We start from the raw sequence: 13,266 nt of genomic DNA, 5'->3' as shown, positions 1-13,266 counted from the left end.
TAGACACTGCCTGTTTAGAAGACTTTTTTTATATAGTTTTTAGAGTTACACTAATGCATTTGTTATTTTTCCTGCCAGTGTATTCCCTTAAAAAGGCAATAGTTTAACCCTTTTAAAATAGTATTGGAAGATATCTTAACCTTTAAAGTATAACTTAACTAGAGACTTTAGTGCAATAAAATATACGATGTTTTTTAGTATGGAAGAATATTCCTTGTAATTTATTTGGGTATTTCGGTTAGTTTTTTTATAATTACATGTTTTTCCATTATAAACGTATCTTTATCAATGGTTGTATTGTATTCCGGTTTTTGTTGCATAAATGTTTCCCATTAAAATGGTTGTTTTATTTTTACTAATGGTCACAAAATGCCTAAGATAAAGGTAAGGTTTTGGATTCTTATACTTGAAAATAATTTGAATCGGAATCTTTGTTGGGCAAGATCTTGTTATCTAAGGTGCCATTTGAATGTTATTTACCTATTTAATTGAGAACTCAATTGTGATATTTATAAAATAGTAAATATGAAACATTGTCTTAAAAGAAAGAATTTCATCAGTTTTCAAACTTGAATACATAAAACTATGCACTTAGTTGAAATTTAAATAAGATCAAAGAGCAAATATAATTTATTCTTATATTAGGAAAACTTGCTAGACACCTAGTTAAATCATTTGTATTTCATAATTAAATAAAATATTGACTGTATTAAAATTGAATTGTTATTTTTAATCTGTATCTATTCAACATCATTGTAATATTAGATTTCTATTGTTTTATCTATGAAAGTGGATACGGTGTACCAGAATCCCGCCAAATGGAAGTCTCATTCTCTCTCTCTATCCCTCTGGATCATTCTGGACTACGATCAAGGATAATGTTTTAACATGTAACGGCTCATCAATCTATAACTGTTACTTAATTGTCAATTCTACATTGATCAAAGAAAAATTTAACAAAAACACTACGTAAGTAACATATTACAAGTGTTTCACTATCAATAAGCGAGACCGAGAAGCGTGAGGCTGCGCGAGCAGTGCTGCCAACCGCACAACGAGATCACGAGATAGCTCTCGTCTTCCTTATCATCAGCTGATTTTTCCTGCAAATAACTGAGGCACGATTTTATTCTTCACGCGCGTCAGTTGGAGGGATCTTTCAAATACGTGAGTAACTAAATTATTCTATAAATACACTAAATTAACGGCAAATATGATAATCAGAAATAGTTATTACATTTTAGTTATCATTTGACAGTGAAAAGCATTTTAGAAATATTGCAATATTCTTTTATTTTAAGAAAGTTTTTGTCTTTAGTCATGTTGTATATCAATTCGGAAGTAGTGTTTATGCTCTGCATACGTTTTAATTTGGTAAATAACGCGCCAATGAACAAATTAATTGAATGGTCGCATCACGAATTGTACTGGTCACATGCGCGGGAGCACCAACATTACGAACCGGTTCAGTTTGCTCTTGCGCGGTGAACGCGCGCTACGTGTATTCTGTGCACACAAATCGAACATTTTAATACTGGTACGTGAGCATTCTACTAAACTTTATTACTAACACCTCATTTAGACTAAATATCACTGATTTTAAACACATTTATTAGAATAATATTAAAGGTTTGACAATTATAATCGATGCAAAGGCGATGATTGCTTTCAATACTTGTGGAGGTACGGCTTATGTTGCGTACAGTCGTTTTACTTTTATAAAAACAATTTTATACTTACTAAAAACAATTCTTAAGTTTATAAATAAGTGTGATAAGTTTAGTAATATTGGTATTATAAAACAATTTCATTTACTTAACGTAAACTTTTATCTATGTAAATAAAGATGGAATCTTAAAACCAGTTTAAATTAAATGATGATAATCTGTGGTAGATTTAATATTCATGATATTTATGAGAAGTAAAATAAACCAAGAGTTCTTGTGACAATTAAAACCTTATCTTTCGATTTTTATTACATGGTTTTAACTCTAATGGAAAAACACACTCATTTGGAAAAAAATATTTTATTTATTCTCATAGGTATAAAATATTTGATATTGGCATGAAACTTACGTCCCCTTGCTAAAACGTAACGTACTTTGCCCACAGAGTCGTGAGTAAGAAATTTATATTGTATGTAACACTTATTACACGCTTGCCAATACATAAATCACGAAGAAAAAATTACCAACTTCATGTAGAGAATTTTGCGCGGAAAAGTCATTATGACGAAAATAAAGCCTTATGTCCTTGAGATTTTTTCCATGGATTCGTTTAACAATATTTTGTTAAATAAATTGTACCACAGCGGTTGAAGTCGGCTTAACTAAAGTTATTACTTCAATACTGATAGAGTTTACATCAGTAAATATGAGATACTCCTATATTAATTTCAATAAGATTATGCAGTGAGTCACGTGAGCAAGAAAATTATATGTAAATTCTAAACTATATTTTTCTAGTCAACTAGCTGTATAATCTACAGATGGTGTGTTTTATAGAAGTTTGATGTCTAAAAGAGTCGATTTTCGAAATGTGTGTGCGCGACACTTTATCCCAGGAAAAGGAGGAGGTCTTTCCGCCTTGATTTTGTAATCAGGATTAGATACTGTAGCTTATTAGGACGGGTTTGTGAATGTTAAATTTAGTTAAATTCCTGAGTAACGTGCTGATCAAAGAAGCCTTTGATAATATATTCTTATCTTAATGTATACGGAGATTTTTATCTACATGATTGACGTGACCCTAAGCAAAGAGTAGGTACAATTGATAATTTTATATATTCCATATAAATTACATTAACTGCAGCATTCAGAGACGTAATAGTTACCTTAACAAATGCTTAATGTATGTAAGTCATACTTAAACTACACTAAGGAACTACATTATTGATCACTTAACAGAAAATTGACAGTCAGACAGTGATGGCGTCTTAATGATATTGTTCGTATAGGTGAAGCATAATGTATTGCTTGAAAAAAATTATTTTCTACCATTTTAATTTTTTTCTATAGTAAACTGTTAGGTACAGACTGCAAAGCATAAATAACCTTACGTAATCACATACCTATAGGTGTACTGATAGCGCTATGTTTTTGCAATACACTAATACTAAATACAACTATCAATATAACAAAACGCTTGTGTGTGTGTTGTGTCGAAAGCACGACGTGCCCGCACTCTATGGGCATTTATGTCAACGCTAAACATAAACTAAACTTTATTCAAATTAGTGTGTTGAAATGTTATCTAGTTTATTTGGTAGCGGACGTTTTCAAAGGCTGATTTGACATACATTTTAAGTGAAACTGGTGTGTCTAGGACCTTGGTAGTGCCTGAGTCTTAACACAATCAGCCACAAAGTCGTGAATATTTTATCTATAATGATAGACAAAATAAAAAGACAGTTTTAGATAGACTGTGGCTAAGCTCTGCCTATGAATTAGGTCGATCTACAAACTAGATTTATTACATTGGTAGTGTGTCTAAAAGGTTAATTATTATAATATTCAAACCTACTTTGAAATAGTGATAGGATAAAAATAAAAATGTACTTATCTGGAACGTTGAAGAAAGGTTCTAGATAATAAGCACTTGACTAATTGCAAATCTCAAAATTCTTAACACAAAAAGTAGGAGATAAAATGTCCCATAGCATACATTACGTTCGCAAAAGGCTTTAAATTGCGGTACCTGTATTTGGTAAGGTTTATTACAGCAATTATCAGAATGAGTAATGCGCCTTCTGTGACTAACGTATTAAAAACAAATATTGAGCTAAGGCTCGCTCCGCTGATATGTTTTATTCATACCGCACAAACATGCACTGTTTTATAATGAGGTTAAATACATGTCGAGTTTTTGGTTCTCAAGATAATGAAATTCTTTTTAAAAATGTTTTAAACGATCTTCATACAATCTCAGTTAACGGAGATTACACTGTCTAGAGTACATTAGAAACGGCAATAAACACTTTTTTACCGTCTGACAAGCGTCTTCAAATCATACTTAGTATGTTAATGCAATGTTCGCATCAGCTATGAGATCAGATCTCTTATTCATTAGCAAATGCAAATCAAAAATCGTTCACTCGTTACGTTAATTAAAACACTATTTGAGTATTCAAAGCCTTCTACTAAATTAAATCTTGATAATTGATTGAATGAATATGTATTAATTGCCACAAAAAATATATAAACGGACTTATTCTAAAGAAAACATAAAATCGTGGCAAAATGTAGCCAGCTCAGCGTATGCAGGAGGGACAGCCGTTCCTGCGCTTATTTTCTTTTGGCTCTTTCGCACTCATGTAACTTATATTTTAATTAAACTGTATTATTTAAAAATGACAAAAGGTTTTATGTACAGTATGTACATCTGTTACATCTATACAAATAATTATATACATTTAAATATTAACTAGTAATCGGCTACTAACAGTATGTTTGCTACGAATTGAACTTCCAGTCAACCGTCGTTACATTTTTGCAATCGAATCTCTTCGCAATCAACGTGCGAAATAAACAACATCCGGCGGCAGTTTATACTACACATATCATGTTACAGACCTATCGTTTTACACACACTGTATTGCACATCATTTAATTTCGATATAGCAAGTAAAGATATTTGGACTTATGTGTGTTCTCTATGTGGTCCAAAACTATTTAATCGAATATTATTAAACTTATCTGTTATCCGATTAGCTAATAAATGTTTCTGTGATAAAATATAAATTTGAATATCGTTGTTTTTTTAAGAATTTTTGTACTACTACTAACATTTTGGATTTAATCTATAGTATTATATATAATAAAGCGTAAACACACATTTCTTTTTTAAATAATTCTTTTTTCAATAAAAAGCCTTACATTAACGTCACGCTTTAGGCTATATATTTCACGCCATTATCTTAGGGGGTAAATATTTTGGATAAAAACCCTAACGTGGGAAAGAGACTATAAGTTGCTGCCTACATCAAGGAAGCAAGGTTGCCATGGTTTGTCATAATGTCATGTTATTTTGACATTTGCAATTGATAATTTGACACATGTAAACAAGAAAATAAAATTTTCATAATTTCAGGCGGATGAAGTCGCACGGGAACAGCTAGTTTAAGAGGAAAATGCAGTAGTATATTACGGTTTACTTATAAAATGTCTAAACTATGTTCCAATAATGAACTCACTGTAAACGTAGGCTACCCAAATAGCAATGTTTATTTTACTTGGTTCATTGTTTACATTTGGTTCGAGTTTAAAAACAAATAGGATAAAAGATTAACGACAGGTGAGCTAAAATTTACAATGTTGAGTCTGGAAATATTTCTAGAGGAATAGTTGAAACAAAAGTTTTGAATCTGTTTATGATCACTGTACTTTTAAGAATTCGAAATAACCTATCAGTACTTTCTTGTTTACTAGTGTGTTATCTTAACCTGAAAACATGCAAGTCTATTGGCCTCTTAAACAAATATCCAATGCAAATATATAAAGTAACTTTACTTTATTTGATAACGAAAGTAAAAGAAGGCTGTTTTTTAAAAAACATTTGTCGACTTATCAATAATGACTATTTTTGTCGCAGGATGTGACGTACTTACACAAGTATGAACACCTTCTTTCAGCCTTTTGAAAATATTAATTTACCAATATGTGATAAAACCTTTAAACAATATTCACATAGTATGTATGTATTTTTATATTTATTTGAATAACTCAAAAACTACTGGGCCAAATAAAAAAATTCTTTCACCATTAAATAGCTATAGTATCAGTGAGTAACATAGGATGGTTTTTTTATTATTTTTAATTCACGCGGACGAAGTCGCTAGCAACCGCTAGTTTTAAATATCGTTATTCAAATATAATATAACTAAGCTGAAGAATTTCTAATCAAAAAAGCTGATATATTAATGAGGTGTTTATGTTTGAATCGTACAAATTAAATTGTTACCTAGACTGAAAAAACCTTTTGTGTTTCTGCAGTGTAAACACACCATTTTAAAAGCGATATCAACAAGTAAACACACAGTTGCTCTGCACTATGCGTTGTCGCCGATACATATAAAATTGGAGTGTCTGTACGTAATATTAAAAAGAAAACACATGTCGTAAAGTTGTTAAAGTTTAATTAAAATTTTTGTTTGCCCGCACGTTTGTTACGTACAAGAAAGGTAGCTGATATCTTTTTTAAATTCTGCGTTAACGAAGTCGCGGGCGATCACTAGTTTTAAACATAGTGGAACTGAGCAAATATTACTGGCCGGAAATACACGATATAAGTACCGGGCGGCCTTTTTCGTGAATGGAACAGGTGTCCTCTACTTCCGTATGCGGGATGCGGACACGCTACGTTACCCTTGTAACTTGTAATGTACTGCATATTAAATCTTTTACCTGTTATCGTTTCTTTGCTTTGCCGAGTTCGAGGAGCTATCACGAATATTTGCGTGATAATTACGAGATCGTATTCGTAACATCTTCGACAAAATTTGTCAATGTTGGATTAAGATAAAATTTAAATGCAAAAGTTTAAAATTTTGAGCTGTTCGTTTATTGAAATCTTACACGATCTGAGTTCAAACCGGTGTAAGCCAGATTGGTTTCTATCTTTAGATAAGTATAATAATTTAGTACGAAAGGATCAAGCATTAAAAATAATTTTAATAAAATGAATATTATTAATAGTTTATAATAGTTATTTTAGCAGAAAAAATGTATGAGATTTGTTAGGGTAAATGTACTATCGGTAGAGACGCCTGCACAAATCTAATACAAATCTCGGTGACACTACGAAAACGTTCTCACGAATTCTCGTGATAACCTCTTAGACCTTTATTTGCGTTCATGGATGGTTTTAAACTTTTAATATATACTTCTTCGTAATTGCTGACATCATAAGTCGTTGGTAAATAGTATGAAGTAAAAAAATGGGAAAATCTATATTGTCCGCTAAATTTTACGCTGTCAATCTTCATTTTAAATCATTGTATACGATTTTGACGGTGTTTTTGAAGATCTCTAAACAGATATACAATCTTTGTTTATAATATAACGTTACTAATTAGTATATCTTGTCGAACTGTCAGCATTGTTTTTTCAGAGTCATAATTTTGAGGTTTTGTTTTAAAATATATTTAAAATCACATGGAAAGTCACTTAATTATAATAGCTATTAAAATAAAACAAAAAACTCAAAGGAACTTTTAAAAATAAATCTATTTGCTTTATAAAAACCTTTTAAAATTAACTTCCTCAGTTTTTATAAGCATCTCTGTATCGGAAATCAAGGGGACAATGTTTTTGATAAAGAAACGTCTCAATCCATTCAACCGACGTAGAGATAAAAAATGTTACGGTAAGCTGAACACAGGTATGCAAAAACCTTCCGGCCTTGCGCCATAACAATCCTTCGTATTACACTGACACTCAGACACATTCAATAGTTAAACACTCGTTTAGTGTTGCTTTTACAGATTAAATGTACACTAAGCGGCTGTTTTAAAACTGAATTGAAGATACACGGAAACAAACGTGATCTTTTTATTTTTTTATAACTTCTAAATTCCAACAACTTCTAAAGAGCGTGTTTTACGTATGCTTGTTACGTTTAAAATTATAAAAATAGTAGAGATGAATTTAAAACAGTGACGTAATTCTTACATAAACAAGTCGGAGTACATTGTTTATGTTTGGGGGGAAAACTTAAACTAAGATTTATCTATTGCTAGACATTACAGAAAGTATTGTTATCCCTTTCATTTTATTTGTAAAAACTGAAATAGATATAGATTTTGTTCGTGATTTTCGGCAATGGAAACTAACTATTAGAGTGAGCTTGTCGAATTCTGGACACGGTATTTTGCGATGGTCGCTTCGAATTTTATCGCGTGACTGAAATCAGTAAAGCGATGTTTTGTATACTTTGGTTCATAGCCTTACATAGAAAAAATATTCGTTTTCTTCCAGCTGGTTATTATATCGATTTTATTTTAATTTAAAACGGTGTATCTTAGCACAATGTTACTTAGATTTTCTTTAATTAAATCGTCTTTAACGATTTCTTATCACAGACGCTTTGTATTATAATTAACAGTGCCACATTTACCTACAATAGACTGAAGGTTAAAGGAATTGTTAAATGCAGTACAGTAATTACAATAACTTGTAAAATGCAGAGTTATGTTATTTTATGACAATTTAATTGAGTCACGGTGGTCTGAAAGCAACAAAATATTTTCTAATCTCAATACGTGATTTTATCTCTTTCTCATTTCTACACTTGTCTTATTAGTATGAAAAATCTACACTAAGGCATTGATTAACTAACCATTAGACTAAGTGCGGTAGTTACAACAATCATAATGTTTATATTTTTATTTTTAATTGGTACAGTGTGACCGAGATCAATAGTACTTCACGATAACACTGAGACGACCTTGTGGCGTTATACGAGGGTGATATTTGCACTCTATACATGGTGTTTACTTTTTCAAATCGATATAGTACTTCATAGGAGTATCTATTAAGCTATGTCTACAACAGTTTTCTGGCCATATTACCTTTTCTCCAAATTGACGTTTCAATACCAAAACATAATAAGAAATAATAAAGTGACTAGGTAACTACACCAGTATAAATATAGTGAAATATCATTTGCATAGAGCTGTTCTTAGTAAGTTATATTTTTTGTGTAAAACAATAATATAAATAAAGTTTAAATTATATTTATACACTTAAAATGTATCGTAACCTTTAACTCTCAGTCTAACAGGTTACGAACGCACAAGATCTGTCCACGTATTATTTAATTGAGATGTTTTGTAACATCCTGTAGCACAGTCTACTGGACGGTCGCCCTCATTCCGATCACACTTGGCCGTCACTAGTAAATGGCATTATAATTACGCATTACGCCTTTTGATTCGATTGACATATGATTAATCATATAAATTGCTAAAAAATGTTTAGATTTCATGTTTGTTCATTTATTAAGTCAAAAAGTAGAGACTTAATAACAGTTTTCAATGTGGGAAAAATTAAGCCAAAAACGAGATGATCCATATTCGAAACTAGCCGTTGCTTGCAATTTCGTCTGCGTGAAAATAAAAAATAATAAAAAACATAGCCTATGTTACTCACAGTTAAATTACCTTTTTAATAGTGAAAGAATTTTAAAGAATTGGCCCAGTAGTTTTTACTTGAATCAAATACATACAAAAATACAAATCTTTCCTCTATAAAATATTGGTGTAGATTACAGTTTCTCTAAATTCAGTTCATTACTTTATTGATAGTCACTTTTGTCATGTCTCCACACACCATACGTTTTTCTCTAGCGAATGTTACACCTAAACTACCTTCGATACGTCTAAGTTTCACAGAGTTTAATAACTACCCTCCATTTCCTATCAACTTCATAATCGACTAGTACAAAATACTCCTAATTTACCGTGACTTATTTAAGTATTATTGTTACAGAAGCAGTGGAACAATAAAGCACCAACATGGGGGCGATGTTCCGGAGCGAAGAGATGGCGCTGTGCCAACTCTTCATACAGCCAGAGGCGGCGTACACCTCCGTGTCAGAATTAGGAGAGGCCGGCTCTGTGCAGTTTAGAGATGTAAGTAAACATTTAATATGGTAGCTGGGTCGGTAAGACTTTGTCGACCCCTTTATTTAGTTCTCACAATGTATACAAATGTTAAAGCAGTGATTTTGGTCCTGGCGAACCATTTATTTTATTGTAATATTTCATGTTATACGTTTATAAAGACACCGGTAAAGATTTTACCGTTATTAAAAAAGCTCTATCAGACTATATTGTGATATGGCGCCAGATAGACGTATGCAGGTTGTAACGAGGGGACAGGTTTATTTAGTTTTATTGTGTGGGTCGTGCGGACACTCCCGTGGGAATAACTGACATGTTGATGACGTCACGTCACGATTCATTTAGCGTTTTGTAGAACTAATTGAATTCGCAATAAATAATGCAACTTGTATGTTGTTTATTACAATGTTGTATATTGCTATTAATTCAAATTTAAACCACAAAATTGGTGACATTTTAAATAATAATTGCTTACAAAGTATGTTTACATGAACTTGACGAACACTTAAATTGCTATAAAACATATTTTCATGGCTAATAAACATTTATCACGGATACTGTTTATGAATTATATACCGATACTACGAACTATAACATCTAAACGCAAACGAAAGTGGTCTTTCCGCTTTTGATTTTACGGGATGTATTGGATAGAGGTTAAACATTAGCTACTGGTAACTGGTTCGGAAAGTGACGCTATATGTAAGGCCATCGAGGCGTTATACGAGGGAGGCAAGGTCATCCTGTCCTCGGTTCACTCGACACACCCGAAATAATGCAACTCGAAAGCCGTACACGAACAACACATAGGAAACTTTTGACAAAAATGACTTTCATAAGTGACTTTAGCAAATAAAATATTTGAAAATTAAGTAAAAATTAGTTAATCTACAAGTATCTATGTACTTTAGGCATTACATGTTTTTACCTACTTAAGTATGTAAATTTTTGAATTGCGGATTTAAACTTAAAAACTTATTAAATATGTAACTGCTATGTTAGTCCAGAACTAGAACTGATGAGAGCGCAACTTATATACGGGTTTTTATTGTAAAAAACGAGTTTGTGCAAGTTCACATGGATAAAATTGGCCTCTCTTCAAATTGCATAATGCATCGAGCTTAAAGTGGCCGACCATGCACTAGGACATCATACTTTATATGGCTTAAGATTCATTCTTAAATAGGTCTTTTACCTTAAAGAGTTAACTACTTAAAAATGTTTACCGAGAAATTAATACTATTAAGTTTGTATGTTAAGTTTAATGCTTTAGAACCGACCTAGATTTCATACATATAGACATCGAGATTTAGACATTAAGGATTTTTTTTAATTGAATAGCCCTGTCTAATTGTAGTACTATAATCTGTATTTAGTAACGCACATTTAATTAAAATATGCAGTTTGCTAACTTTACCATTTTCTGAACGTATGCAGTTTTCCGAAGAATATCAGCGCAGATGGCGAAGTAAAATAGTTAATTGCAGTCTTCAATGCGGTTTTATTACAAGACCTCTAACGGGAAACCTTGTAAACAAACCCGAGTTTCCGAGAAACATTTCCTCGCTAATGGAGTTGCGGAAACTAAACTCCTACAAGTAACTTTTAAGAGGCAAAGGTCTTCAATTGATGTCCGAATTTTGCCACCATTTTTAGAAATGTAGTTAATGTTACTATTTTTTTCTCTCAACTTTTACAAGCTAGACGTAGGAGGACTCTGTACATGAAAGATAGGCAAAGCGTTTGCAATAATTTAATATGTTGCAGATGCCTATGGGCGTTCTTTTTGCTTTTTGCTTGCACGTTTGCCATCATCTATTATAAAAAATAATACTGATCGTGTATCAATTCCAGTTGAATCCCGACGTGAACGCATTCCAACGTAAATTCGTTAACGAAGTGCGTCGCTGCGATGAGATGGAGAGGAAGCTGCGGTACATCGAGGCGGAGGTACATAAGGACGGCGTACACGTGCCCGAGGTTAAGGAGCCCCCGCGCGCTCCCAACCCCAGGGAGATCATCGACCTTGAGGTCAGTATACCCTTCCAAGGCAAAGTAAGACCCACCTACAACTAAGATAAGTAGTTAGTACCTGCAATTATAGGCTGTAAAGGTTTACACGAACAACTGTCAGCTAGAAAATTGGTTTCAGTCTACCGTTAAATGTAACAAAAGACAGTCTACAGAAACAGTAAAATTAACTTTTTTGCAAGTTTCAAATGGATAAGTATTTCTGCTTCATGCTTTTTTAAATGTATTTTTCAATATTTATATGACACTTGTTTACCCTCTGTCAATCGTCAGTGTTAGTTTATATCACGACATAAGGCTTTCGTTACATCGTACTCACACGCCTACTAATTGTGTAATTTACAACCTTTCAAGACGTTAACAATTATAGTCCCGATAAGATAAGCGATTGGGTATTTGACAGCGGCTTGATTGCTTTTGATTAATGGCGTTTGCTTTCAATTCTTAGCAATACTTGAGCCACTTAAAATAACTGAATGGTTAGGCTCATAAGTACTTGATTTTATTAGGACGAGGACGACTAAGTGATTTTTAAGTGTTCGGCGAAATTGTGTGAATTCTCTAATTTTACAATTACATTTTATATTTAGTATGATTTCTTTTTTTCATTAGTGAATGCCCTATATGGTTCATCGCAAATTAAACCTAGCAGTCCTTTTTAACATTTACATCATTTGATATAAATATTTTATATTATTTCTTTTATTTTAGGCTCACTTGGAAAAGACGGAGAACGAAATCCTAGAGCTGTCGCATAACGCGGTCAACCTGAAGCAGAATTATCTGGAGTTGACGGAGCTGAAACACGTGCTGGAGAAGACCGAGGCATTCTTCATCGCACAGGAGGAGATCGGAATGGATTCCCTTACAAAGTAACTAGGAACGCAAATAATATAAAAGACATGCACTATACTTATTATAGGACTTTAATAATGCTAGACTTCGCAGCGCCATAACCTATTGTACGAATGACCGATGCTCTTTGACCACACAAAACGGGTAGAAATGCGAGTAATTACGCTCGTTTCTCATCTTGTAATATAAAAAAACATACAGTCGTAATGAATACCTCCTTCTTTTGAGAAGTCTGTCAAAATGATATAGCCTCGCTCAACTTTCATCATCATTATCGTCAACTAAAAGTCCCTATTGAGAGGCTCAAAATCTTCTCATGTCACCTCTAACTCAGGGTTATAGCTTACTAGGCACTGGCCTATAATTGGTTCACTTTACACATTCCTCAATTGCGATTGTAATTTATTGCCGACGATATTGCTAGAAGAATATGAGAAAACCGAAATTCTTACTGTTAAGAAAATCAGTACAACTGGAGGATTGGCGCAACACTAAATTATTGGCATAAACGTCCCGTCCCTATGACAGCTGTCAATGTCATTCAGTCGTATTGAAATAGCGCGCCATTTTAACGAGAGGCAGTACTCTATGAAGTTAATTAAGTTGATACAATCAAAATCTATCTCTATTATTACCTACAAAGTGGTAATAATGGTTATTAGTAAGTAATTACGGTAACATAGGTCGCTGATATCGGACGAGGCGGTGGGGCAGCAGGCGGCGACGCGCGGCCGGCTGGGCTTCGTGGCGGGCGTGGTGCA

At 32.8% G+C, this 13,266-nt stretch overlaps 1 protein-coding gene across 1 annotated transcript in view; it reads left to right on the top strand.

The window, feature by feature from the left end:
* The first annotated feature begins 1,430 nt into the window (after nt 1-1,430).
* Nucleotides 1,431-13,266, top strand: part of LOC106103492 — an 18,417-nt gene continuing 6,581 nt past the window's right edge. Inside the window, exons 1-5 of the mRNA XM_013283272.1 lie at nt 1,431-1,537; nt 9,486-9,628; nt 11,474-11,650; nt 12,362-12,522; nt 13,189-13,261. Coding sequence (XP_013138726.1) covers nt 9,512-9,628; nt 11,474-11,650; nt 12,362-12,522; nt 13,189-13,261 — 528 coding nt within the window. The 5' untranslated portion in view covers nt 1,431-1,537; nt 9,486-9,511. The remainder of the gene's footprint in view (nt 1,538-9,485; nt 9,629-11,473; nt 11,651-12,361; nt 12,523-13,188; nt 13,262-13,266) is intronic.

Source organism: Papilio polytes, unplaced genomic scaffold (assembly GCF_000836215.1).
Source record: "Papilio polytes unplaced genomic scaffold, Ppol_1.0 DF823731.1, whole genome shotgun sequence".
Taxonomy (NCBI): Eukaryota; Metazoa; Arthropoda; class Insecta; order Lepidoptera; family Papilionidae; genus Papilio; species Papilio polytes.
Note: the sequence above shows the minus strand (reverse complement) of the source record. Positions and strands in the feature narration are given on the sequence as shown.